The sequence below is a fragment of the Aotus nancymaae genome, unplaced genomic scaffold (assembly GCF_030222135.1).
Source record: "Aotus nancymaae isolate 86718 unplaced genomic scaffold, 86718_ANA_hifiasm-v0.15.2.pri h1tg000100l, whole genome shotgun sequence".
NCBI lineage: Eukaryota > Metazoa > Chordata > Mammalia > Primates > Aotidae > Aotus > Aotus nancymaae.
Window position 1 is genome coordinate 682,838 of NW_026988515.1, and position 27,491 is coordinate 710,328.

A 27,491-nucleotide genomic window follows, 5' to 3' on the forward strand; every position below is an offset into this window, starting at 1 on the left:
TCCCACGGTGGAAAACCCCACCTGGGCCCAGCCATTGGTGCAGGCGGCTACAGGCTGGGGGGGAAGCGCTGGGATGCCACGGAATGTCCCAGGTGAGCCTTGATGGCCTCTCAGCCCCTTCCCTCGGCCACGCAGTCACTGGCTCCGCCCACACATGCGGCCCGTCCTCCTTCCATGCTCAGTCCCCTCCAAACCCACAGAACCCTCCAAACCCGGTGCACTCGACCTGGAACCGTGGCCCTCTGTTTTCCTGCCTGCCTGGGGCATGTGAGATTTCCAGCGCTGGAAGTTTAGAAGGCAGATCTAGCAGCTGCGTTTGCTTGGTCAGTTGCAAAGGCATTGCCCATTTTCTCTAGGAGCAGAGGCATTTGCCATCACGTGCTCCACCACGCCATGGGCGAGGGCCAACAGAGCTGTCCCTGCGCTCTGTGTCCAGTGTGGACCCTGGGGTTTGTTCCTTCTGAGCCCAGCCAGGACAGAGCTGGCAGCCTCAGCTTCCGAGCTCTGGAGCTCAGTGTGGAGGAAGGGCGCTGCCATCCTCCAGCAGTCGGCCTGTGAAGCAGCTGTGGGAAGTTCTCAGATGCGCTGTCTCCGTCTCTCCTGGCTCCTCCGGACCGAAGGTCCTGCAGCCAGTCCCGAAGAGTGGCTGTGGCCGGGTCCCGGAAACCGTGTGTCCCCGCACCTCACCCTGCTAAGCCTGCACAGGTGGCATCCTTGGCCACACACAATCGAGAATGTAACTGGGGCTGAGGAAATGAACCCCAGTAAGTCACACAGGCTGATTTTTACAGGTTTCCATTCTTCGAAAACTCCACTCTTTGAAAAAGATATTCTCCTGGCTTTTTCAATCAAAAGCACGCATTCTAGGCAGTCTGTCTGACGACTATGACTGTCGCCAGTGCCAGGAGCTGGCATGTGGGAGGGAAAGCTCTGGGTCCTTCTGGAATACAGAATGGGCTGGGGGTGGGGTGGGGAGATGCGCTTGACCTGAGTCCCAGCTCCGCACTGTCCCCGGGCGGGAGCTTCACCTCTGAGACCCTCGGGGCTCTGTGGAAACGAGGGGCGATGCCCAGGTGGGACGGTGCCCTGGAACTGCCTCTGCCCTGAGTAAATGTCGGCTCCCTTTGAAGCAAGTGTGGCAATGGCAAATGAGTTCTGTAGCTGACTGTAAGTTAATTAGGACAACTCTTGCTCTCTGATTATTCTTAGATACAAAGTTAATTTGGAAAGATAGATGTTTCATTTAAAGTTCATGGTTAAAGGCATGTGGGAGCTGAGCTTAATCAAGAGAGAGTGGCTCCTAGCGTGCAAGGGTTGCGGTCAGAGAAGGAAAACATCATTACATTAAGGGTCCCTCCCTCCCAGCACAGCCACCCAGCTGCCGGCCCCTCCTGCTCTGGACGGCGGATGGACCTAGCGTGAACTCCATGTGGCTCCTGGAGGGGCCGAGGTGTGCGCACGCCAGCACCGGGAGGGCAGCGCCCGTGGAGCTGACCCTGGACCCACCCCGCACCGAGACTGCGTGGCCTGTGTCCTCACAGGTGCAGGCCACGCGGAACCCCCGAGAGGGTGTGAGCCCCGGCTGCGTTTTCAGCCCTGGAGGGGAGGACGTTGAGAGTGGCTTCGGACTCCTGCACCCTCCTCCGTGGGCTGAGGACTGCGCTCAGCTGAAAGCTTCCAGCAAGGTGTGGCGCCTCCCGTCTAAGGCATCTCCCTGCTCTCAGGTGTCTCTGTGGAGCTCAGGGTGCCTGTGGCCTGCCCCAAAGGCCCAGCAGCCCCAGCACCCCCACTTTGGACCTGGACCCACTGTGAGGAGAGGGCCGTGCTCCCCGGCGTCCTGAGGGTGGGACAGGAAGCTTGCGGGGAGCACCTGGCTAGAGCAGTCAGTCCTGTCCCTCTGGGCCTGACAGAAACGGGGTCTTTGGGCCTTGATGGAGCTGCTCACGGGGGGCAGGCCTTGGGTCCTCCCACAGGGCTCCTGTCTGGGGAGCAGATGTCCCTCCCCGTGCCCTGGCCCTCGGGCCCCTGCGTGTTGCTGGCGTGCAGCAGTGTGCACTGAGGGAGACGCTCTTGCCCGCTCGAGGCCCTGCCGGCCACCGCGTGGCTTCTGCTGCGGCTCCACAGGCCGTGGGGCAAGAGGCAGAGTGTGTGGCCGTGTTCGGGAGGGCCAGGCAGCCCCTGCAGGGGGTTAAATATTTCGATTTTTCTTTTCTTGTCTTATAATGTTATGCCAGAGTCAGATTGGAAAGAAAGGCATGATCTATAGGGCCAAATAAGACCCATCTGATGAGAAGTTATGGTGAAGGGCGTGGCTCCCAGTCGCCTTAGATAGGAATTTGGGCCAGATAAAATCAGAGCTTAGTCCCCACATTCAAAGGTATTTCTCAGAGAAGGGTCTGAGAAGGGAGATGGGGGGCCTTGGAACTGTGGAGGGGGGCACTCTGTGTGCAGGTAAGGGTCTCCTAGCTGGCCGGGGGCCTGGGAGCTGTGTGGAGGGACCCCTGTGTGTGGGTAAGGGTCTCCTAGCTGACCGCGGGCCTGGGAGCTGTGTGGAGGGACCCCTGTGTGCGGGGGAAGGGTCTTTTAGCTGGCCAGGGGCCTGGGAGCTGTGTGGAGGGGTCCCTGCGTGCGGGGAAGGGTCTCCTAGCTGACCGCGGGCCTGGGAGCTGTGTGGAGGGACCCCTGAGTGCGGGGGAAGGGTCTTTTAGCTGGCTGGGGGCCTGGGAGCTGTGTGGAGGGACCCCTGCATGCGGGGGAAGGGTCTCCTAGCTGGCCGGGGGCCTGAGAGCTGTGTGGAGGGACTTCTGCATGCGAGAGAAGGGTCTCTTAGCTGGCCGGGGCCCTGGGAGCTGTGTGGAGGGACCCCTGCATGCGGCCGAAGGGTCTCCTAGCTGGCTGGGGGCCTGAGCTGTGTGGAGGGGCCCCTGCATGCGGGGGAAGCGTCTTTTAGCTGGCTGGGGGCCTGGGAGCTGTGTGGAGGGACCCCTGCGTGCGGGGAAGGGTCTCCTAGCTGCTGGGGGCCTGGGAGTTATGTGGAGGGACCCCTGCATGTGGGGAAGGGTCTCCTAGCTGGCCAGGGGCCTGAGCTCCCACCACACATTCATTACCCATTTGTTTCCAAAAGGGATTTAATGTTGTTCTCAATCAGGAACAGACAACTCAGCAGGGATGAGATGATGGTGGAAGGCAGGTGTTGTGGGATTCAGAGTGGTAACTTTTGAACACTGAGCTTCCTGGCAATCAAGGCAAAAAGGGCCATCTGCGTCTGAAGGGAGGTGTCTTCCAGGGACCAGAGGCTTCTCAGCACAGGTGCCTTTGCAGAGGCTGCCTGACCTCAGACACAGATGCCCCTCTGCCCTCTGCCGGTGACCCAGGGCCAAGTCTCCCAGGGGTCTCCCACCTGCAGTTGTCTTGATGGTGGCTCCAGCATCCTCCAGCCAGATCCCTGTCACTCACTGCACTCTGCCCACTGCCGCGTCCTGAGAGTCAGGGTCTCCCACAGAACCGGAGACTCCAGAGGGGTCTGGGTGAACCTCTACCCCTTCAGCCTCGGCCTCGTTAATTCTGTAATATTTGGTTTTGAGGAAATCGATGATAAAGGTTTAGATCTTAAGAAAATCACTCCAGGGCGGTGGTATTCTTGGCTAAGCCATTTCTGCTGGAGACGATGAAAGATGAGATTCGAGCTGCCCCTTGGATTTGGGCCATCCCCTTCCATCTATGGACCTAACATTTTTGTCTGAAGGGCTTGGGAAGTTTCTCCTCGGCCCTGTGCTCCTCCTGAGGGAGCCCCTCATTCTGGGAGGGGGCTTGAGGTGACCCTGGGGGCCGTGGCAACAGCTGGTTCCCGAGGGACGGGGCCCACTGGGGCTCCCTGAGGCTCCTCCTTCGGCAGGGGCAGGGGCAGGTGGGACCCGGGCAGACGGACCGTTCCAGAAAGACCGACCCGGCCAGACAGGCGGAGCTCCCGCGCGGTGGTGAGGCCGGCTCTGCCCATCTCCAGGTGCTGCCAGTCGGCTCCCAAGGGCTAAGGATGTCTCCAGACACACAAAGGCCTTCAATTCACTCCGCAAATCCGATGCTGACAGGCCGCCTCTCCGCGTCTTACTTTGTTTAGTTAGAGCGACTTTATTGAACCGGCTTTTCGGTGAGGAATGCTGGCATGTTGCTGTGTGCTTGGAGGAAGATTAATAGATTATTTGCAAGTCCTGTAATGAAAACATTACGCAGGCACAGTGATGGGCTGGGTCCTGCTCATTTTCCGAGGCTAATTGCCGAGGCACACGGGCTCTGTTACAAAATGAACTGCCGTCCATAACCTCCCACATTTATTAAAATATAATTGCTTTAATGAAATTCTTTCAGAATAAGACAGAGTTCAAACAACACACTGCCTTCATGAGGTGATTTCTTGGCCAATTACAGAAGTCACTGTGGAGTCTCTGACTTTAAATCAGATGGTTTTTCCTTGTAAATGTGGAGGACGGGCCGGGGCTGCTCTGGGCTCTGGCCAGGCTATTTGGACCCTTCCACTTTGACCTTAGAAATGCTTCTGTGGTTTTTACAAATGCAGAAAATATACCCCCGGCCCTGTGGTGGCCCGGGAGGTGGGTCGTGGCACGCACCCCCACGCCGCCTTCCCAGGCCCGGCTGCCGGCTCCCCCACGGGTGTGCTGGTTTACGATGGGTGGGTGGGGGTGGGCGGCAGCGGCCAGCATCCATCTGCCTGTCTCACAAGTGGGGCTTCTAAGGAAAATTAATGAAGCAACAGACCGGCAGGTGGAGAGTCTTTAAAAATGGTCCTTTCACCTGGAATCGGTCTCCCTCTCGGCCTCAAGCGCCACGTTCCTCGCTGGTAAAGAGGGCTCTCCGGACAGCGTGGAAGGTGCCGCTCCTGTTCCCGCAGTCTGACTGTGTGCCCTGCCCTCCCTGGACAGCGTGGAAGGTGCTGTTCCAGTTCCCGTGGTCTGACTGTGTGCCCTGCCCTCCCAGGATAACGTGGAAGGTGCTGCTCGTGTTCCCGCAGTCTGACTGTGTGCCCTGTCCTCCCTGGACAGTGTGGAAGGTGCTGCTCGTGTTCCCGTGGTCTGACTGGGTGCCCTGTCCTCCCTGGACAGCGTGGAAGGTGCTGTTCCTGTTCCTGTGGTCTGACTGTGTGCCCTGTCCTCCCAGGATAATGTGGAAGGTGCTGCTCCTGTTCCCGCTGTCTGACTGTGTGCCCTGTCCTCTCTGGACAGTGTGGAAGGTGCTGCTCCTGTTCCCGCTGTCTGACTGGGTGCCCTGTCCTCCCTGGACAGTGTGGAAGGTGCTGCTCCTGTTCCGGTGGTCTGACTGTGTGCCTTGTCCTCCCTGGACAGTGTGGAAGGTGCTGCTCGTGTTCCCGCGGTCTGACTGTGTGCCCTGTCCTCCCCGGACAGTGTGGAAGGTGCTGCTCCTGTTCCCATGGTCTGACTGGGTGCCCTGCCCTCCCTGGACAGTGTGAAAGGTGCTGCTCCTGTTCCTGCAGTCTGACTGTGTGCCCTGTCCTCCCCGGACAGTGTGGAAGGTGCTGCTCTTGTTCCCGCGGTCTGACTGTGTGCCCTGTCCTCCCCGGACAGTGTGGAAGGCACTGCTTGTGTTCCCGCTGTCTGACTGGGTGCCCTGTCCTCCCTGGACAGTGTGGAAGGTGCTGCTTGTGTTCCCGTGGTCTGACTGGGTGCTCTCCAGGACAGTGTGGAAGGCACTGCTCCTGTTCCTGCAGTCTGACTGGGTGCTCTCCAGGACACTGGAAGGTGCTGCTTGTGTTCCCGTGGTCTGACTGGGTGCTCTCCAGGACAGTGTGGAAGACACTGCTTGTGTTCCCGTGGTCTGACTGGGTGCCCTGTCCTTCCTGGACAGTGTGGAAGGTGCTGCTTGTGTTCCCGCTGTCTGACTGGGTGCCCTGTCCTCCCTGGACAGTGTGGAAGATGCTGCTTGTGTTCCCGTGGTCTGACTGGGTGCTCTCCAGGACAGTGTGGAAGGCACTGCTCCTGTCCCTGCAGTCTGACTGGGTGCTCTCCAGGACACTGTGGAAGGTGCTGCTCGTGTTCCTGTGGTCTGACTCAGTGCCCTGCTCTCCCTTTTCTTTCTGGAACAAAGTCAGTCGTGCTTTGCTGTGGCATTCTCAACTGTGAAAAGTCTGATTTAAATGATTTGACAAATGAGCGGTTCTCCGTCCACATCACTGCTCTGCTCTCTTGGTGGCAGGTGTGGGCTGCAGTGGGAACAGTGGCCTTCACCCATTCATGCACCCAGCGCTATTCCTAGTCCTGAGACCCACAAAACCCACCGACAAGGTGCAGCACTCGTTCTCAGAGACAAAGGCCTTGGAGAGGATGTGGGAGCCTGGAGAGGTGGGCTGTGGCCGGGAGGGGCCCGCAGGAGGTGGGCTGTGGCCGGGAGGTGCCCGCAGGAGGTGGGGTGTGGCCGAGAGGTGCCCGCAGAAGGTGGGCTGTGGCCGGGAGGTGCCCGCAGGAGGTGGGGTGTGGCCGGGAGGTGCCCGCAGGAGGTGGGGTGTGGCCGGGAGGTGCCCGCAGGAGGTGGGCTGTGGCCGGGAGGTGCCCGCAGGAGGTGGGCTGTGGCCGGGAGGTGCCCGCAGGAGGTGGGCTGTGGCCGAGAGGTGCCCGCAGGAGGTGGGGTGTGGCCGGGAGGTGCCCGCAGGAGGTGGGGTGTGGCCGGGAGGTGCCCGCAGGAGGTGGGCTGTGGCCGGGAGGTGCCCGCAGGAGGTGGGGTGTGGCCGGGAGGTGCCCGCAGGTGGGCTGTGGCCGGGAGGTGCCCGCAGGAGGTGGGGTGTGGCCGAGAGGTGCCCGCAGGAGGTGGGCTGTGGCCGAGAGGTGCCCGCAGGAGGTGGGGTGTGGCCGGGAGGTGCCCGCAGGAGGTGGGGTGTGGCCGGGAGGTGCCCGCAGGTGGGCTGTGGCCGGGAGGTGCCCGCAGGAGGTGGGGTGTGGCCGAGAGGTGCCCGCAGGAGGTGGGCTGTGGCCGGGAGGTGCCCGCAGGAGGTGGGCTGTGGCCGGGAGGTGCCCGCAGGAGGTGGGGTGTGGCCGGGAGGTGCCCGCAGGAGGTGGGGTGTGGCCGGGAGGTGCCCGCAGGAGGTGGGGTGTGGCCGGGAGGTGCCCGCAGGAGGTGGGCTGTGGCCGGGAGGTGCCCGCAGGAGGTGGGCTGTGGCCGGGAGGTGCCCGCAGGAGGTGGGGTGTGGCCGAGAGGTGCCCGCAGGAGGTGGGGTGTGGCCGGGAGGTGCCCGCAGGAGGTGGGCTGTGGCCGGGAGGTGCCCGCAGGAGGTGGGGTGTGGCCGGGAGGTGCCCGCAGGAGGTGGGCTGTGGCCGAGAGGTGCCCGCAGGAGGTGGGCTGTGGCCGGGAGGTGCCCGCAGGAGGTGGGCTGTGGCCGGGAGGTGCCCGCAGGAGGTGGGGTGTGGCCGGGAGGTGCCCGCAGGAGGTGGGCTGTGGCCGGGAGGTGCCCGCAGGAGGTGGGCTGTGGCCGGGAGGTGCCCGCAGGAGGTGGGGTGTGGCCGGGAGATGCCCGCAGGAGGTGGGCTGTGGTCGGGAGGGGCCAGCAGGAGGTGGGGTGTGGCCGGGAGGGGCCCGCAGGAGGTGGGGTGTGGCCATGAGGTGCCCGCAGGAGGTGGAGTGTGGCCGGGAGGTGCCCGCAGGAGGTGGGCTGTGGCCGGGAGGTGCCGGCAGGAGGTGGGGTGTGGCCGGGAGGTGCCCGCAGGAGGTGGGGTGTGGCTGGGAGGTGCCCACATCCCACAGCTGTGCTTTCCTTCAGCTCTCACCCAGCCCAGTGCGAAGTGACTCCAGCGACCACTCCAGGGTCCAAGCCCCGAGCTCGGAGTGGGTGGGAGTGGCTTCTCGGCCAAGTCCGATGGGGAAGCCCGTGGCTGCCGAGGTCACAGCCACAGTGTCACCCAAACCTGGCCTGCACTGAGGCTTTCACCTGGGTGCAACTTGCCATCTTGGCTGATCTGTGCCGAGGGAGGACGCTGATTTCATTGCTCCCGAGTGAGTTTCTCTTACATGGTGCGTGTCTTCCTTGCTTTGCGACGTTGTTCCCGCCATTCTCCAAGGCCTCTGCCTGGTGCCCACCCTGCCCACATGAGCTCCCGGCCCTCTCCCAGCACCTGGCAGGTCCTCCTCTTGGGCTTCTGGGGGCTGTAGCTGTCTGCCCTGCGACACAAGCACCTCTTCACTTCGGCGGAGCCCCGAAGATGACAGGCCAGGGAGGACACTGGGTTCACCGCGGCCAACTGAGCTCAGTGTACAATCATGGGTGCCCCCAGCTCACAACTTCGGGTCTCGCCCTGACCCCCACCCCTGTGAAGTCCACAGCTGGACAAGAGCGTCCAGCTCCATGCTGGCACTTCCTCAGGAGGAGGCAGGGTGGCCTCCTGCAGGAAATGGGCACATTCTCAGCTCTCTGGCTCTGCCTCTTTGCAGGTTTTTGGACAAGGGAGTTCGTCACCTGTGGGACCCCCTCGTGCTCAGGCAGAGGCAGCTGCTCCAGGTTGCACAGGCTCTTCTGACGAGCTCTGCTCCCACAAGGACAGAGCACGGGGTTCCCCGCGCTGCTGGGCTCAGCCTGTTTCCTATCACAGACCAGTCTGAATCTTCTGCGAGGCTATCATGAGCTTCTACCTGCACCTTATTTAAAAATATATAGCTCGGTGACATTGCACCTTTACCCACAGACTCCCAAAGTGGGGGTGGGGGCAGGGGGGGCGGAGGGGAGGGGAGGTAAGGGGAGGTCTGCATCTCCTGGCTGCGAATTTGGACACAATACCAGCAGGGAGGGCCCATGGCTCAAATCAGCCATAATTCCTCTGCTTTCCCCGAGTCATGGGTTTTAAATGCCTTTGTCTAGATCACCTCCGATCTTACGAGGTGGTGAATGGCGGGCATTTGTCTGGGGATAGTGGGTGCTGCTACTTCCCCAGGAGCCACGGGCAGGTCCTCATCCTGCCTTCCGGGGCTGATGAAAATGCTCCCACTCCACACCTGCGATCCAGGCAGCCCAGGCAGTGAGAGCCTGCAGCTGGGCCGGGCGACCTCCCACCAGCTCGCCCTCCGACCACACCCATCACGCAGGTTTAAATCCCAGCTGACACTTAGGTTCTGGGTGATCTTAAAGACATCACCTGTTCCTCTTTTTTTTAATGTTTGATTTTTCTGAAAAGACTTTACTTTTTCGGAGTAGTTTTACAGTCACAGAGACATGGAGAAAAAGGTCCAGAGAGTTCCCACATGCCTCCTGCCCCCACACAGGCACAGCCTCCCCACCTTCCACACGCCGTGCTGGAGATGCACATTGGTGACAGCGGCGATGAACCTGCACGGACGTGTCATGATGACCGTGCAGGTCCCGGAGCTCTCCACAAGGCTCCCCCCACTGCTCACTCCGTGGGTCCGGATGCATGTATGATCGCAGCCGTCCGCCCTGCGCTGTCCCACGGAGCACTTTCGCCACGGAACACCCTCTGCGCTCTGCCTGCCTCTCTCCCCGAGCCCCGGGCCACCTGTCATTGTTCTGCCGCTGCCGCCGCGGTTCCACCTCTCCCAGAAGTTCGTCCAGGTGGACTCAGGTAGGGTGGAGCCTTTCAGACTGGCTTTGTTCCCTCCGCGCTGTGCGTTCCAGCTGCTTCCGCGTGTTCTTTCTCGTGCCTTGATGGTTCCTTCCTTGTTCTAGTGCCCAGCAATCCTCCACTGCCTGGGCGTCCCCAGTCTAATCACTCACCTCCTGACAGGCATCTTGCTTGTCCCAGCTTGGACGGGTGAGAGGGAAGCCGCTGTGAACACCTGTGTGCAGGTTTCCATGGGGATGAAGGAGTTCAGCTCTTCTGGGCAGGTTCCAAGGTGCGTGCACACTGGGTCACAGGGTCAGAGCCCATGTTGACATTTGTAAGCAGCTCCCAAACTGTCCTCTAAAGTGGTCGTGCTATCTGCATGCCCTTCAGCAGGGAAGGGGCGTCCCTGCAGTGCCACGTCCGCACCAGCACTGGATGCTGCCCGCGTGCAGAGGGTGGCTGTTCTGGCAGGCGTGAGCGCCGCCTCGTATTCCCCGATGACTCGGGCGGGGGACATCTTCTTTTACGTGTTTCTGCCATCTTGTGAGGGATCTGCTGAGGTCTTTGACCCACTTTTAAATCGGGCTTTTGTTGTTGACTTTTAAGAGCTCTTGTCTTTTTCCCTTTATCAAATGTGTCTTTTGCAAATGTTTTCTCTCAGTCTCTGTCTTCTCTTATACTCTTGACAGTGTTCTTTTGCGGAGCAAAAAATTTTAATTTTAAGAAAGTCCAGCTTGCCAGTTACTTCGTAAGGTATACGTTTGGCGTTGCTTATCTGAGTTCTTCCTATGTTATTTTCTAGGAATTTTATAGTTTTGTGTTTTACGTCTAAGTCTGTGGCCCATTTTGAGTTACTTGTTGTGAAAGGTGTAAGGTCTGAGTCTAGACTCGTTTATTAGCACGTGGGTGCTCGGTTGTTCGGTGCTGTCTTTGGGGAGGACCATCTTCCTCTGTTGCATTGCCTTTGCTCCTTCGTCAAATATCGGTTGACTATATCTATGTGGGTCTGTGTGTGGGATCTCTATTTTGTTCCATTGATTTATTGTCTGTTCCTTTGCCAGTATCACCCTTTCTTTGTAGTGAGCTGTGCTGGCTATTCTGGGTCTTTTTCCTCCCCACATTAACTTTAAAATCAGTTTGGTCAATATCCACAAAATAACTTGCTGAAATTTTGATTAGGATAACATTGAATCTATAGATCAAATCACGAAGAATGAACTCTTGACAATATTGAATCTTCCTGTCCATGAACATGGAACCAAGAGGAGGTGAGAGACATCCTCACCTCTTGAATTGCTTGAATCTGGGAGGCAGAGGCTGCAGTGAGCCTTGCAGTGTCCTCAGGAAGAGGGAACATCCTTGCCTTGTTCCTCATCTCTATTCTTGTTTGACTTTGTTGATCAGAGTTTTGTAGTTTTCCTTGTATGGATCTTGTCATATTTTATTAGATTCATACCTAAGTATTTCATTTGAAGGGGCCAATGTGATTGTATTATGTTTTTATTTCAAATTCCTTGTTCATTGCTAGTATATATGAAAGCAACTGACTTTTGTATGCTAATCTTGTATCCCCCAAACTTGCTATAATTGCTTATTAGTCACAGGAGAGTTTTGTGGGTTTTCTTGGGTTTTTTTTTTTATCAATTCTTTCAGATTTTCTACATAGATAATCATGTTATCTGTGGACAGTTTTATTCCTTTCCAATCAGTATGCTTTTAATTTCCTTTTCTTGTCTTATTGCATTAGGTAGGACTTCTAGTATGACACTGAAGAGGTGAGAGAGGACGTGCTCGCCTGGTTCCTGATCTTGGCAGGAAGCTTTGACTTTCTCACCATTATTACTGTGGATGATCTGGGGCAAGTTGATGAAGTTCTTCTATGTTCCTAGTTCACTGAGTGTTCATCATGAAGGGGGGCTGGGTTTTTTTCAAGTGCTTTTTCTGCATCTCTGGATGTGGTCATGCAATTTTTCTAACCCAGCATGTTGACGTGATGGATTACATTATTGATTTCCAAATGTTGGACCAGATTCGCATACCTGGGGTACGTACACTGGTCTTGGTGTGTGAATTTCTTTCTACGTTATGGAATTTGATTTGGCGGTATTCGGCTGAGAATTTTTGCATCTATGTTCATGAGATATATTGGTCTGTGGTTTTCTTTATCTGGTTTTGGTAGCAGGATGATGCTGGCCTCATAGAATGAGTTTGGAAACATTTTCTCTGCTTCTATCTTCTGAAAAAGATTGTAGAGAATTGGCATAATTTATTCCCTACATGTTAGGCAAAATTCACTAGTAAACCCATCTATATTTGATGCTTTCTGATTTTGAAACTTGCTAATTAACTAATTAATTTTGAGACAGAGTCTCACTCTGTTGCCCAGGCTGGCGTGCAGTACTGTGATCTCAGCTCACTGCAGCCTTTGCCTCCCAGGTTCAAGCAATTCTCCTGCCTCAGCCTCCCAAGTCACTGGGATTACAGATGTGTGCCAACACATGTGGCTAATTTTTGGGGGGATTTTTAGAAGAAATGTCATTTCGCCTTGTTGCCCAGGCTGGTCTTGAACTTCTGGCCCCAAGTGATCCTCCTGCCTTGGCTTCCCAAAGTGCTGGAATTACAGGCATGAGTCACCATGCCCAGCCTGGAAAAGTTGTTAATTATTTATTCAATTTCTTCAATGGTTACAGGTCTATTTAGATTGGCTAGTTCTTATTGTGTGGGTTTTGGCAGATTGTCTTTCAAGGAATTGTACCATTTCTATAGTGACGTCCCCTCTTTTCTCTTATTCTCTTAGCCCGGCTAGGGGCATATCAGTTTTCTTTGTCTTTTCAAATAACTAGCTTTTGGCATCATTGCTTTTCTCTGTTGATTTTCTGTCTTCAATCTTATTGATTTCTGCTGTAATTTGTGTGATATCTTTTTTTCTGCTTACTTTGGGTTCAATTTGCTCTTCTGTTTCTGGTCTCCTAAGATGGGTGCTTAGGGTAATTGGTTTTAGATCTTTCTAACATATATATGCTGTAAACGTTCCTCTAAGTACTGCTTCTGTTGCATCCCACGAATTTTGATAAGTTGTGTTTTCATCTTCATTCAGCTCAAAATATTTTAAAATTTCTTTTGGTATTTCTTCTTCATCCCATGTGCTATCTAGAAATGTGTTGTTTAGTCTCTATGTATTTCGTGATGTTTTAGTTACCTTTCTGTTACTGGTTTTTAGTTGAACTCCATTGTGGTCTGAGAGCCGACACTGCCCGCTTTGCCTGTGTCCCTGTCTAAATCTCGTCTGAAATTTGTAATCCTCACAATTGAGATGAGATTTGGGTTGGACACACAGCCAAACTGTATCAAACAGAAATTGGGCAGTGTCTGCTCTCACCCAGGGAAGGACCTGCGGGAGGTGACTGGGTCACGGGGGTGACTTTCCCCATGCTGTTTTCATGGTAGTGAATTCTCACGAGCTCTGTTGGTTTAAAAGTGGTGGCACTTCCTCCTCCACTCTCTCTCTCTCCCACCACCACGTAAGACATACCTTGCTTCCCCTTTGCCTTCCACCATGGTTGTACATTTCCTAAGGCCTCCCCAGCCATGTAGAACTGTGTCAGTTAAACCTCTTTTCTTTACAGATTACCCAGTCCCTGGTAGTTCATTTACAGCCATGTGAAAATGGACTAATTCACAAGAACGTAGTCAATCAAGGTGAATGTTCCAGGTGGGCTGCAGAATGTTCTGCCGTGGGATGAGGCAGAGTCTAGAGCTGTCAATTATGCTCCGTTGGTTGATGGTGTTATTGAGTTTGACTATATCCTTACTGATTTTTTTTTTTTTTTTTTTTTTTTTTTTTTGCCTACTGGATCTATCCGTTTCTGGTAGAGAAATATTGAAGTTTCTAACTATAATCGTAGATTCACCTATTCGTCCTGGCATTTCTGTCCTCATGTAGATTCATGCTCTGTCGGCAGCCACACCCACCGGAAGGACTGTTATATCTGTTTGGAGAATTGACCCTTTCATCATTAGGGAATGCCCTGCCTCGCCCCTGACCCTCTCCTCACTCTTAAGCGCGCTGTCTGAAATCAGCGCAGCGACTCCCGCTTCCTAGTGTGAGCAAGGTATAAATCTCTCCATCCAGTTACTTTTCATCCACATGTTCCTATATTTAAAGTGGGTTTCTTGTAGTCAATACATAATTGGGTCTTGTTTCCCGGACAGTCTGTCTTTTAACTGATACGTCTTCATTTTTCACACTCAAGGTGACCGTGGATTCAGTTGGATTAATGTCTGTCACGTCTGGAACCGTTTTCTATTTGTTGCCCATGTTCTCTGTTCCTTCTTTTGTCTTCTGCTTTTTTTCTGTCCTTTGTGGTTTTAACTGAGTATTTCCTATGATTCTATTTTCTCTCCTTTCTTAGCATGTCAGTTATCGTTTATTTAAAAAAACTTTTTTTAGTGGTTATCCTAAAGTTTATAACATACAACTAATCCAGGCCCGTTTTCAAATACTATACCACTTCATGGGAAGTGCGACCCCTTACCAGCAAGTCACGTAACTGTTTCCCTCCCAGCCTTTGTGTCATTGCTGCAATTGGTTTCACTTACATACAAGCACACCTGGGCGTGCACGTGGGTATAACATAAGCACACCTAGCTGTGCACGTTTATGTAACATAGGTAAGCATACATGCTTAACATGTAGGCACACATGATCAAATGCATTGTTGCCATTATGACTTTGGACACACGTGTCTGAGATTGGCAAAGAATCGGAAAAGTGTTTTCTCCCTTTGCTTTTTCCTCCTCTAACGCTCTTCCTGTCTTTGTCTCTGCGCGTTATTCTCTCTCTGAAGAGCTTCCTTTAGAATCTCTCCTGGAGCAGGTTTACTGACAACTCATTCCCTCAAGTTTTGTTTTTCTGAGAAAGTCTTTTTTCTTTCACTTTAAAGGTGAATTTCACAGGGTACAGAATTCTAGGTTGACTGTATTTTTTCCTTTCTCAACACTTGAAACATTTCATTCGTTCTCTTCCTGCATGTGTGATGCCCGAGAAGTCAGGTGAAGCATGCATCTCTGCTCCTCTGCCCCCGAGGAGGGTGCGTGCCCGGCTTGTCACTCCTTCATTTGCTTTGACCCCAAGTTGTCCCATAACTGCTTTTGGAGGACAGAGGGGATGTCACCCGGTTCTTGTCTGCAGGAGCTCTAAGTCCAACAGCAAAGGGGGACCCGCCACACAGAACGAGGGGAGCTGCAGCATGGGGGATGTGGGTGGGCCACCCCCAAGGGTCTTCTCAGCAAGGCTCTCATGTGGAACCGAGGCCAGCTGGAGGGCAGGGCCAGGCATGCACCCCAGCTCCTCCTTGGCCCCTCCCACAGTGTGGCTTCCCCTCTCAAACAGAGCAGCTCACAGTAGCACGACAGTAATCATGGTGGCTAGCGTGAGGGCAAGCCCCGTGGGCGGACCCTGCGCCACTGAGACTCGCATGGGTTAGCACTTGGGTAGACCCTGCCTGCACCCCCACAGGGTTCTTAAGGCAAGGGATGGGCCTGTGTGGGTATAAGGGCAGTGTGCAAGGAGCTGAGGCAGGTGCATTCAAGTCCTGCTCCCGCACGGGTGAGGGTGGCGTCTGGACGTGGGGGCCAGGGCCTGGGAGCCTGTGCCCCTCGCCATCCCCCAGCGGGGTGGATGTAGCGTCCTGGCCTGCAGTCCTGCTCCCACTGCCTGGATCCTCAGGCATGCACAGAATCCTGAACTTTCACTGCCCTGGGTGGTGCATGGCTAGAGAGGCCTGGGGTCTGCGCTCACTGTGCCCTGAGGTCTCAGCCAAGGAATCATCATGTCACGCACCCTCCCTTCAGAGTTCAGGAAGCTGAGGCAGGGGAGGCTGATGTTGCCAGAGGTCGCACACTTTGGAGTGGCAGAGCCACCTTCACCTCCCTCCCCTGTGGGGCCCCAGGAGGGCTGTAAGGCCGGGGAACCCATCGCGGGGTTGGGAGCTCCAGGCTCCAGTGCCAGGGACCAGGAAGAAGGAACCCACAGACTGCTCCAGGCTCCTCTGCTCCCTAGGAAGTGTAAAGAAGCCAAAGCGCAGCTCACAGAGGGTCTCGGGCATGATGGAGAGCTAGACGTGGTGGCAGGGACGGGGCGGTCAGGACATGGTGGCGGGGATGGGGTGGCCAGCACAGGCCTCCCCTCTGCCCTAGGACCAGCCATCTGCCTGCGGCTCTCACAAGCAGACCCAAAGCAGGAAGTAAGTGCAAAGCAATTGCTGTCCTAAGGCGGCCCCCGCCAGCCCTCTGACTTCTGCCAAGTGGTAAACTTTAATAGTCCTGTTTTCCCCACTTTCCTGAGTGCCCGTCAATAGATTTTTCAGGGTCTTGGCAGTCCAGGTCCTTGGCAAGGGAGGGCTGAAGTGGGATGGAGGGCAGGGCATTCATGTTGGGACCATGTGGGGTAGATGGCTGGGGATCAGAGTGAAGGTGCCAGGCTGCAGGGAGCTGAGGGGGCTGCAAGGACCTACCAAGGCTGCTCTGCATGAACTTGAGAGCCCACGTGGTCTGTGGCCGGTGGCCTCCCCACTGTCAGAGGCCAAATAGAGCACTCTCGGAGTGACCGTGAGGAATCTATTTGTACCCACCGTTCCAAACAGGATTAAAGTGGTTCTCAAAATGCAGGCCCAACTTTTCATCCTGACAATGTGTCCCGAGCCTGCCTCTCCCAGCTCCTCCCCAGAAATCCTGAAGGAAGGGGCAGACAATGGAGAGCTTGGAAAAGCGGCAGGAAGCGAGGCGGACAGGTCAAAATCCCAGGCCTGGGGCAACAGGCAGCTCAGAACCGCAGTGAGCCAGGGCTCCAGAGGAGGGAGACCAAGGCTGGCCTGTCCAAGCTGTGACTGGCGACAGAGGCGGGCAGCCCATGGCATCGTCCTCTGATGGAACCCAAGCCTAAGTGGACAGGAAAGTCTGTTCCATGCACTGATCCCGTGTTCTCAGAGGAGCCCGTTCCATGTGCTGATCCTGTGTTCTCAGAGGATTCCATTCCGTGCGCTGATCCCATGTTCTCAGAGGAGCCTGTTCCGTGCACTGATTCCATGTTCAGAGGATCCCATTCCATGTGCTGATCCCATGTTCTCAGAGGATTCCATTCCGTGCACAGATCCTGTTCCATGTACTGATCCTGTGTTCTCAGAGGAGCCTGTTCTGTGCACTGATTCCACGTTCAGAGGATTCCATTCTGTGTGCTAATCCTGTGTTCTCAGGGGAGCCCGTTCTGTGCGCTGATTCCATGTTCTCAGCAGAGCCTGTTCTGTGCGCTGATTATGTGTTCAGAGGATCCTGTTCTGTGCACTGATCCCGTGTTCTCAGAGGATTCCATTCTGTGCACAGATCCTGTTCCATGCACTGATTCCGTGTTCTCAGCGGAGCCTGTTCCATGCACGGATCCTGTTCCGTGTGCTGATCCCGTGTTCTCAGAAGATTCTGTTCCATGCATGGATCCTGTTCCATGCACTGATCCTGTGTTCTCAGAGGAGCCCGTTCCATGCGCCGATCCCATGTTCTCAGCAAAGCCTGTTCTGTGTGCTGATTCTGTGTTCAGAGGATCCCATTCTGTGCGTTGATCCCATGGTCTCAGAGGATTCCGTTCCATGTGATCTTATGTTCTCAGGGGAGCCCATTCCATGTGCTGATTTCGTGTTTAGAGGATCCCGTTCTGTGCACTGCTTCTGTGTTCTCAGAAGTGACCATATCTTTCCTCAATTCTGCTTGCTAATTTTTCTATTTCCTTTGACACCTCACTGGGTCTTCCCTGAGCTCGTTTGACAGATGACGGGATGGCCGTCTCCGTCTGTGCTCGCACGGCCCCCATTTCCGTTTTCATCTATTCTCGGGTAACTTTCTGATGGTGTGAGTTCTTTGTTTGCCATTTGTTCTTCCTTGTTTTTGGTGGGAACTGTGTATAGATCCTTTTTATTATCTTTGAATATGGTACATTCTCTACAGACCTTCCCTTTGCAAAAGGTCCATGTGGGAGATGGGTCAAAGCCATTCTGGAATCACAGTAACACCCGTGGTTCTCAGCAACGGCCTCACACACACATCTGTGCACAGGATGGGCCTGCTCGTGGGCGTGTCCTGGAAGTTTCCTGGGCAGGCCTCATGTCCTTGTCACTCTGTGGTGTGAAATAGGGTCCCAAGATGGCCAGGTTGCCAGCTCATGCCCCTGATCCCATCTCTCCATGCCGGGGGCGGTGGGCTCTGAGGCCAGGGAGGTTCAATGTCCAGTGTTCGCTCTGAGAACTCCTGGGGCAGGGTCCTCCTCAGCCATCCCCACGTCTCGGTGGAGTCTTTCTGCTGCTGTGGGCCCTCCTCTGTGCCGAGTGCTCCCAGCCTTTCTTAGCTTGCTCAGAAATGATGTCAACACGTCCCTTTGCCACATCGATCAAATGTATCTTCACTCTAAACGTGGCTCCGTGATTCTCAGCAAGACATGTGTGGCCTTTACAAAATGTTGGGGTGGAAAAGCCTGGGTGGGCTTGCCAACCCCTGCCCTGAGCCACCCAGGTCCAGGACACCGGCCGGAGACCACCTGCTGTGTCTGGCCACGGCGGCCGCTCTTCCCCCGCGCAGGCCTATGGTTGGTGGGGGCAGTGGCACCCGCAGCCCTCCCCGTGGCTGACGGCAGCAGGGCAGCCCCCCTCCCCACCGGCCGCAGCCCTGCCGACTTTCCCTTTCTTGTCTGACCTCCATGGAGTCTGTTGTTTACAGGATCAGTTCCCACAGAAGCTGCCTGTACTTGGAGCCTGGCCCCAGGCTGCTTCTGTGGAGCTCCCAGGACGGTGTGCTGTCCTGCTCCCGAGATGCACGGGGCCGGGCGTCAGAGAGAACTGCCGGGGCAAAGTCCCACCTGCCAAAGAGTGCCGGGCCTGTTCAGGACCTTGGGTGGGCCTCGAGCACTGTGTGCCCTGCTTACCTCATTCATAAATGACTGAAGAGAATTCACCCGAAATCCCACGGCCTGACCACCCAGGCTTGTGGGCTCAAAAGGGGCCGTGAGGCTGTGGCAGGCCCGTCCTCCTGGGCCACGATGTGTCTGCGCCCAGGTCAGTGGTGAGGCCGCAAAGGCCCGAGGCTGCCTCTGCAAAGTAATATGGACCTTCATTTCCTCAAGGCCACGGCCCAGAGGGGTCTGCAGCACTCTGCGAGGGGAAAGAGCACAGCTCTGCCCTCTGGGAAGGTGGCAGCAGCTCCCTGAGAAAAGATGCGTCTGCTGGCTGTGTCCAGATCTGGCCAGGGCCCTGAGGAAGGACAATGATGGAAACTGCTGGAGGAATGTGGGAGTGGAAACGTTCAGGCCTCCACCCTCCTGCGCGGCAGATGCCGACCCCCCACGCTGTGTTCAACCGCCACCCTCCTGTATGGTGGACCCCCCACCCCATGTTCAGCTTCCACCCTCCTGTGCGGCGGACGCCTGCCCACATGTGCACTGGTTCTTCTAACACCACCCCGTGCACGTGCTGCGGAGAGTGGTGTGGGGGCGTGGCTATGTTCGTGACGTGGCCACACACCCATGCCAGGTGTTTGCATGGTGTGGCAGGCCCAGCAGCTCTGCGATCTGCTCACGCCCCAGCAGGGGCCCCAAGGCTCCAGCGGCACCACACAGAGGTCCAGGGCAGCCCAATTCTGACGTCCCGGTGGAAGAGGCGAGCAGGGGCCGCTGGCAGCCATTACAACAGTGATGCGAAAATGTGTAGGGCCAGGACCGCCCTTGGGGAGTCTCGCTTGGCAGATGACTTTCCTCCCTCATGGCAGGGGTTCATTCTCTGGAACATTTTGGAAGGGATGCGTCTGAGGTGGGGCTGCCCTGGGAATTGCTGGGTGCTGAGCGACGTCCCCACGCCCCACCCCTTGACGCCAGGGGCACTCGCCTTGTGACTGTGCCAGCCACAGAGGCCTCCAGACACGGCCATGTGTTCCCCGGGACAGACCCACCGTGCTGGGCACGCCAGGCATCCCCTACGAGGCGGCCACCTCCGCCCGCACCTCCCCACCTTCCCCGTCTCCCCCAGTGCCTGTGGAGTTGTGACGGCCCACATGAGAGTTGTGTGTCCTCCTCCCTCACTCAGAAAGGTCTGCTTCAAACCTGAGAAACGACTGCAGAGCGGCTGTAAAACCCGAACCCTCCCCTCAGGCCCGGAGGAAAAATGAGCCACTTCCATTTCTTGGCGCTTTTGCCGTGAGCCTTGGACAAGCTCCCGGGGTCTGGCCTCCGCCCAGACAGCCGGTCCCTCCCAGGGGCCTCCCCATCGGGCTTCCTTGTTCTAAATGGAGGTGGAGACGCCACGGCAAACACGGCGACGGGGCGCGAGGGTTTTCAGAGCGGGCCCCACCTGACGCTGGGAGGGACGGTGCTTTCTCGACAGTGCCGGAATAGCCGTGTTGTAAAGGCTGCGTCTGGAGGGGGCAGCTTTGCGGCTTAGCGTGTCGGTTTTCTACAAATACCATTTCTACTGCAGAAATGCCTCGGGTGCGCGTGGAGTCCGAAATAGAACGTCTAGACAAACTCCTACTGTCTGACCTTTGATGAGTTTCCTCATCCACGCGGCCGTGCCAAGCAGATCGGTGAGTAAGAGCAACTCCCGTCACACTCTGTCATAAAGGCCTGACGAGGCCCAGGCCGCGGTGATGAATTTCAGTCTGGCTGCCGGCGGCTGCGCCCCCACCCGCAGGGCTCCCACGTGGCTTCCTGGTGCGCTGTGTGACTGGGTCGCCTTGAACTAATTTCAAGTCAGAGTCCAAAAGCCACAGGGCTGCCGGAAAACAGAACTCGCTTTCAGCTGGCAGGGCCAGAGTTTACACAAAACGTGAAGAGGGAGGCTGGAGGCAGCTCTGGAGACGACAGCATAGAAGTCGGGACGGGGTGACCGAGGGGCCTCTCCCTGTGCAGGCCTGGGGGTGGCCGTTCTGTGAGGAATAGAGCCTGCAGCGTGCTGAGGCCGAGCCCCTCTTCTCGACTCCCCGCCACGCTCTGTCCTGAGCCTCTCAAAGCCGCCTGTGTGGAAGAACTTGGATGCAGGAGAGACGCGCTCTGCTCTGAATTAGCGCAGAGGCGGCCCTGGGTTTTGGGCACGCTGCGGGGTGGGCACTTTGCTCTGAGGGACTGAGCGTGGCGGTGAGGGAGGTGCGGGCCAGGCAGAGCAGGATGCGGGCAGTCACCGAGATTCATAGTGGGGGCAGGGGCTGTGCTAGGTGGTGCCGCCCGCCTGGCCACACGTCCGGCTTCTGTGGCGCTAGTGGCGAGGCCGTTTCCCCAGATGGCAGAGCTCGCGGTAAGTGGGGCTGCTTCCCTGGGGACAAACCTCTGGTCCTGAAATGGAAGGCAGTGGTGAGAGACTACCTGTTTTACTGGAAAAGAGGCAACTTTGCCAGAACCACGTTGGTGCCACAAAGTGAGGAATACCTGTCTTTCCACCCTGGTGCCAACTGGCCCATCGCTGCAGCTTCACTGTCCAAAAAAGGAGAAAGAAAAACTTTCACCAGATAGTATAACTCTTGGACCAGAAAGCAAAATGCAGGCCTCATCTAACCCTTTCTGCAGCTGCGCTTGGCCTGGCCGGCAGTCCTGCCAGGTGGAGCGGACGGAAAGTGGGCTGGTACCAGAGCCTCTGCACGGTGTGCCGCGTCTGGAGGGGCAGCTTTGCGGCTTAGCGTGTGGGTTTTCTACAAATACCAGAAACGCAGGGTTTCCAGAGTCCGCTGACCAGAGGTGGGTGAGACATTGGCAGTTCAGAAGACACTGTGCCACCGAGTCACAGAAAAGTCTACACGTTTCCCTGAGTTTCTCACAATCTGCCCATGGCTGGCGCTGAAGCTCCTTCGGAGTGATGTCGGCCCGTGGGCCCCTGGCAGAGCTGCCATGTTCCAAGCTGAGAGCAGCAAGGCCCAAGTCCAGCTCCACAGCCTGCACAGGACTCTGCAGCCCCTGACTCAGTGGCCGCTTTGCCCCAAGGGCCCACAGCACAGCCCGGAAACACGGAGGCTGTCCCTGTGGTGGTACCAGGGGATGCCACTGAGCCTTCGGCAGCAGCCATGATGGAGCCCAGCAGTCCAGGGGCTCAGCAGGACTGCATTGCAGTGAAGAAAATCTGCTACCACCAGGGCCAGACGCACACTCGGTGCTGAGTTGGCCTCGCTTGGTTTCCCGTTGGAGGGTGGGGAGAACAAGAGCCCCTCCCGTGGGCATTTGTCCACACTGATGGTCAGTGCTGGCTGGTGCAGGCCAGGCCGGGCCCCTGACCCACACGGCACAGCCTCTGCAGGGGGCCGCTGACCAACCCTAGGTCTCCACTGCCACAGCCTGGCACTAGGCACTGGGACAGCAGGGAACCCCCGTCACACAGTGAAGGACACCAAGGGCCCCGCAACCCCGTCCCGGGACCCTGACCTCAGCTGTTGCCACCCGCCCCACCAGCACTTCCCGGGGGCACTGCAAGGTCCCCTCAGCATCCTGGGAGGGATGGCACGTCCACCGCACTGTCTGTGCAGGAGAAGGCCTTAACCTCGGGCTCCTGAGCCCCTGGCGCTTCCACCCACTCTAAACTAGGGCCTGTGAGGACGCACACGTGCTCCTCAGCTTCTGTGTGGCTGCATTACGGCGTTAGAAGGAGGTGGATGTGCTGTGCCTTTAAAACAAAGTCTGACAGCTCTGCACGCCATTTTCCATCTAACTGTCATGTGTTTTTGATGAAGTAAGTTATTTAAAAAATACAGAACTTCTTTTGGAAGTTTTGAAGGATCTTGGACTCTGAGGGCTCCTTTCCCTTCTCTGGGCATGAGGGCTGGGTAGGGGGCGCTGGGCCTACACGGATGCTGGGGGGCATGCAGGGGGCCCTGGGGGAGTGTTGGAGCCTGGCCAGTTGGGCTGCTACCAGGAACCCAAACGCCACCAGACACCCTGGGAGAGGTGGGCTGCGAGGCCAGGCTCAGAGCAGAGGGCATCAGGGCTCAGCAGAGCAACCAGAGTCCAGGGTGTCCACGGTGCAGGAGCGTGGCGGAGCAGAGTGGGGATGAGGGCACAGGGGTGCGGGGTGTGGGATGCTGGGTATGGGTGTGTGGGACGCAGGGTGGGGGTGGGGAGCGTGTGGGATTCAGAGTTGCTGGGTGGATGGTGCAGGGTTTGTGAGGGGTGGGGGCTGTGGGTAAGGTGTGGGGCTCAGGGTGGGAAGCGTGTGGGATGCCGGGTTGCTGGGTGTATGGTGCGAAGTTGTGTGGGGTGGGAGCCTATGGGGGAGGTGTGGGGAGTTTGGGGTGCAGTGGGGAGGTGCGGGGGCACCTCCAGGCCTGGACCTGCTGGGATTGTGCTGGTTCTGCCGCCGAGGGTGACCCACCTGCCACTGTGCGCAAGTCGCTGAAAATCTGAGCCTGGTTTTCTTACCTGAGAAACGGGGCTGATGACCGTCCTGATGGAGCCGTCTGGCGGCCCAGTGCACCGCCACGAGCTTCGAAAGCATTTCCATATGGGGCGGCTTCCCTCCAAGTGCAAAGCCCCCGAGTTTCCTACCTGGCTGCTGACTGTCACTTGCTGTCCAAGCTTCTGCAGGGGGCGCGGCTCCGGCCTGGGAACCAGCCCTTTGGGGTCCTGTTCTCGTCCTCGGCTTTCATTTCCTGCTGAGTTCCCTGGACTGGAGGCCTTGGATTTCGACGCAGGACCTAAGCTGCTCTTCCCAGCCCAGGATGGAGTCCTGCCCTGAGGCCCCCAGGGCCTGCGCCTGCCCAGCTTCTGCTGGGGTGAGGCGAGGCGAGGTGAGGCTGAGCTGCTGCTCCTCTCGGGCTGCACTGCTGGTCTCAATTCCAGAATGTTCCACCAGGCGTACCTCAGGTCATGCCTTCCAGCAGCTGTGAGGAGAAACCTGCTGTTGGGGGCAGATCCTGCAGTGCAGACTGATTTAGGTGCCGAAAGAATTCCCGATTGCTGCCTGGACGCCAGTGGGCCCTCAGAGGCAGCGTGCTGCAGGCACGCTCTCCTCAAGCCACGGTGGGACTTGGGGGCACAGGGGCTCGTCGGCTGGGTGGGACCTGGGTGTCTGAGTTTGGGCCACCAGAGAAGGTGGCTCACAAATGCTAAACCCACCCCCTCCAACCCACAGCCCCCAGGCAGGTTCACTTGTTTACAAGGTGCCTCTGGCAGTGCCTCCCGCCACCCTCACTGAACCTGTCTGGGGATCAGCCAGAGCAGGGGCCACCAGGAGCACCCGGTGGGGACAGCCCAGGGGCCAAGGCCCAGTCCAGGAGCCAACAGGGGACTTGGTTAATGCTGCCTACATCCCGTCTTCCTTAAATGCCCCAAATAAAGCAGATACAGCAAATGCTCTGGGCCTGCTTCTGGGAGACCCAGATGCAGACACAGCCATCTCAGGGCACGGCAGGGCATGGACACAGAGGTGGCCAGCGTCAAAGGGGGGCCCTGTCTGTCTCTCCATGCCCAGGACCCCCTCCTCCAAACCCCACTGCCTGGACAGAGCTACACATCCTGCCCACGTCCAGGAGCACACCCTGCCCATGCCAAGGAGCAGTGGGGGAGCACGCCCTGCCCATGCCCAGGAGGAGCACCCAGGGAGCATGCCCTGCCTATGCCCAGGAGCACTGGGGGAACATGCCCTGCCCACATCCAGGAACACCCGGGGAGCATGCCCTGTCCACGCCCAGGAGCACCCGGGGAGCATGCCCTGTCCACGCCCAGGAGCACCCGGGGAGCACGCCCTGCCCACGGCCTGTCTTGTCCCTGTTTTGAACTTCGGTGTCCAGGCCAGTGAGAGCAGGAATTTTTGCTCTAAGTCCCCCCATCTGTGGGACGTTGACCTGGCAGCCCCAGGACCCTAAAACAATGGGTTAAGCAAAAAAGGTGGTTCCTGTGAGTTCCGAGGGGACTCCAGGGCACGTCTGTGGGGCTGGCGTCTGCTCTAGAAGATGGGGTCCCTGCTGAGCTCCATGCAGGGGCACGGGGCTGGGCTGTGGAGAGCTTCTGGCTGCACGTTGAGCCTCCGTGTCCTCAGGCTGCACCCAGAGAGAAGGGCTCAAGAGCGGCGGCTGCCGTCAGAGGCGCCTTTTCTTTTTGCTCTTTCTCTCCCAACTCCAGGCCCTTGAGAGGGGATGAAAAACCTGCTCAATAGCACAGAGAAGCCCCTCCCGTGGGGTTCCCAGCATTCACCCGAGGAGCCCACGCGGGCCACTCGGTCGGCCCACAGAGGGGAAGCCAAGGCGGGAGCCCGATGACTCGCCCCAGGCCTCAGAGCGAGCTGCACCAGGTGTTCCCACCACTACGTCCACAGTCTCTTCAGGTTCTGCCTAACGCTCTCAATTACGATTCTCTTAATAAAGAATATTTGTGGAGAAGACGGGTGGGGCTGAAACACTTCTGCCACCAACAGCGCTTCTGAATCCCAGTGAAAACAGGCCAGACCTTCTCAGCTCCCAGGGACAACCACAATACAGACGGACAGGAGTGCCCCAGGGAGGGGGGCTGGCATGGCGACCACACGAATGTGCACCTGTGTGCATGCAGCAAGCACCTAGGTGGATGTGTGCGTAAGTGCGTGTGGTGTGTGTGCAGCATCTGCCTGTGTCCGCACCTAGGTGGATTTGTTCATAAGTGTGTGTGGTGTGTGTGCACTGTGTTTGCCTGTGTGTCTGCACCTAGGTGGATGTGTGCGTGAGTACAGTGCATGTGTTGTGTGTGCAGTGTCTGCCTGTGTGTCCGCACCTAGGTGGATGTGAGTACAGTGCGTGTGCATGTGGTGTGCGTGCATGTGTCTGTGGATGTGAGTACAGTGCGTGTGCATGTGGTGTGCAGTGTCTGCCTCTGTCCGCACCTAGGTGGATATATGCATAAGTGCGTGTGGTGTGTGTGTGCAGTGTCTGCCTGTGTGCCCGCACCTAGGTGGATGTGTGTGTGAGTACAGTGAGTGTGGTGTGTGTGCACGTGTGCATGCGGCAAGCACCTAGGTGGATGTGTGCATACAGTGCGTGTGCGTGTGGTGTGTGCACTGTCTGCCTGTGTGTCTGCACCTAGGTGGATGTGTGCGTGAGTACAGTGCATGTGTTGTGTGTGCAGTGTCTGCCTGTGTGTCCGCAACTAGGTGGATGTGTGTATAAGTGCGTGTGGTGTGTGCACTGTGTCTGCGTGTCCGCACCTAGGTGGATGTGTGCGTGAGTACAGTGTGTGGTGTGTGTGCACTGTGTCTGCCTGTGTGTCTGCACCTAGGTGGATGTGTGCGTGAGTACAGTGCATGTGTTGTGTGTGCAGTGTCTGCCTGTGTGTCCGCACCTAGGTGGATGTGTGCATAAGTGCGTGTGGTGTGTGTGCACTGTGTCTGCCTGTGTGTCTGCACCTAGGTGGATGTGTATATAAGTGCGTGTGGTGTGCGCACGTGTGTGCACTGTGTCTGCGTGTCTGCACCTAGGTGGATGTGTGCGTAAGTGCGTGTGGTGTGTGTGCACTCTCTGCCTGTGTGTCCGCACCCACCACGTCCGTACCTGCTGCTGTCTCTCTGGAGAGAAGTCCCCCGGTGCTCACTCTGGCCTTCATGGAGCAGCTCCTCACATCTGGCCCGGGTGGATGCTGTCTTGTGGACGAGCTTCAGATCTGAATGGCGCTGTCCAGGCAGGAGCAGGTGGAGAAATGCTTTCTCCATCCGTGGCTGCTTGCTTCCAGAACCTCCTTGGCTGCTCAGGGCTCAGGCTTCTCCATGCAAAGAGGGCCCTCCAGCGGGACTTCCCTGTGTCCACACCAGCCTGGGGCTCAGGGAGATTTTGAGAGGCAGGAACAAGCAGGTGAGGGGAGTACAGAGCCTTGGCCCATCCCCCGGGGTTGCCTGAACCCCAGAAGCTCCTCCCTAAACCCCCATCCAGAAGTCAGACCAGGAGAAGTAAAATCAAGCAGACCAAACTTATTCAGACTAATGTGTGAGTGACTGAGAGCCTTTTAATAATCCAGACACATCTGCATTTCCAGACCAGGATCTCATTTCACCCAAATGGGTCTCTAATCAGTTGCATTCCAGGGGCTTAATGAACTGGGAACTTCAGGATGTAGGGGGAGGGAGGAGTCAGCCGGTGTTGTGGGGCGAACAGCCCTGTATAGGTCCCCGTGGGACAACCCAGCTGTCCCCACCATTGTCTCCTGTCCATGCCCAGTCATCCACGGTGGTGGCTGACACACAGGGGCTCCTAAGGGCTGCCTGTGGCGAGGCACTTAGAAATGGGGATGACCAAGGCTCCTGCACAGGTGCACACGCCTGCTGGGCACAGATGCTGCCTGGGCTGTGAGGGAGAAGCCGTCTGCTGGTGGCTCCGTCCTCTCCGGGAGGTCCTGGGGTGAAGGCAGCAGTGCAGCTCTGGGTGCAGGCCAGGCCCTCCCACTGAGGGAGCAGGCAGCTGGCAGCTCATCCCCATCCCCCTTGTGGTTCTACATCACTTCTTCCAGCAGCGCCCACTCGCCATGGGCAGCAGCTCTGGGCGCCAGACTCAGGCTATAGGCACAGGACCCGCGGCTGCCACACACCAGCATGAGGCCAGGGGGCCCTGCCCTGACCCTCCGGAGAGGCACTTCCAGCTGCACAGCCACGAGCCTGTGAGGCCACAGCTCATACCCATGCTGGTGCCGGCAGGCGTGCTCAGGTACACACAAGCCCATGTATACGCAAGCCCACGTACACACAAGCGCACGTACATGCAAGCTCGCATAAGTGCTTGTGGACACACGTGCCCAGGTAACACATGCATGCTCTTCATAGGCCTGTGTGGGTGGACTCGGGTGTGTGAGCGCCCGTCCTGAATAAGGACAGAGAAGTCATTTGTAGACCATACGTGACCTCAAAGTCTTTCCATATTAAACTTTCAAAAATCAGAAAAATGAAACAAACATCCAGT

At 57.1% G+C, this 27,491-nt stretch overlaps 1 protein-coding gene across 1 annotated transcript; it reads right to left on the reverse strand.

Annotated features, from left to right (window-relative positions):
• Positions 1 to 20,216: 20,216 nt before the first annotated feature.
• LOC135271994 (uncharacterized) lies at positions 20,217 to 27,132 on the reverse strand. Its single transcript, XM_064370125.1, has 4 exons — positions 26,097 to 27,132; positions 23,125 to 23,459; positions 20,490 to 20,931; positions 20,217 to 20,374 (listed from the first exon to the last, which is right to left on the reverse strand). The coding sequence occupies exons 1-4, from the start codon at positions 26,146 to 26,148 to the stop codon at positions 20,217 to 20,219; spliced, it is 987 nt and encodes a 328-aa protein (XP_064226195.1). The 5' UTR covers positions 26,149 to 27,132.
• Between the last annotated feature and the right edge of the window lie 359 nt (positions 27,133 to 27,491).

Bases quoted from the DNA above. Each gene is read 5' to 3' on its own strand.
- LOC135271994 (XM_064370125.1), bottom strand. From the start codon at position 26,148: ATGAAGGCCAGAGTGAGCACCGGGGGACTTCTCTCCAGAGAGACAGCA. The intron at 23,460-26,096 runs GTACGGACGTGG...TTCTCCTCACAG, and splicing joins CTCCAGAGAGACAGCAGCAG to CTGCTGGAAGGCATGACCTG. The intron at 20,375-20,489 runs GTCACCCCGTCC...GTTTTCCGGCAG, and splicing joins GCACAGGGAGAGGCCCCTCG to CCCTGTGGCTTTTGGACTCT.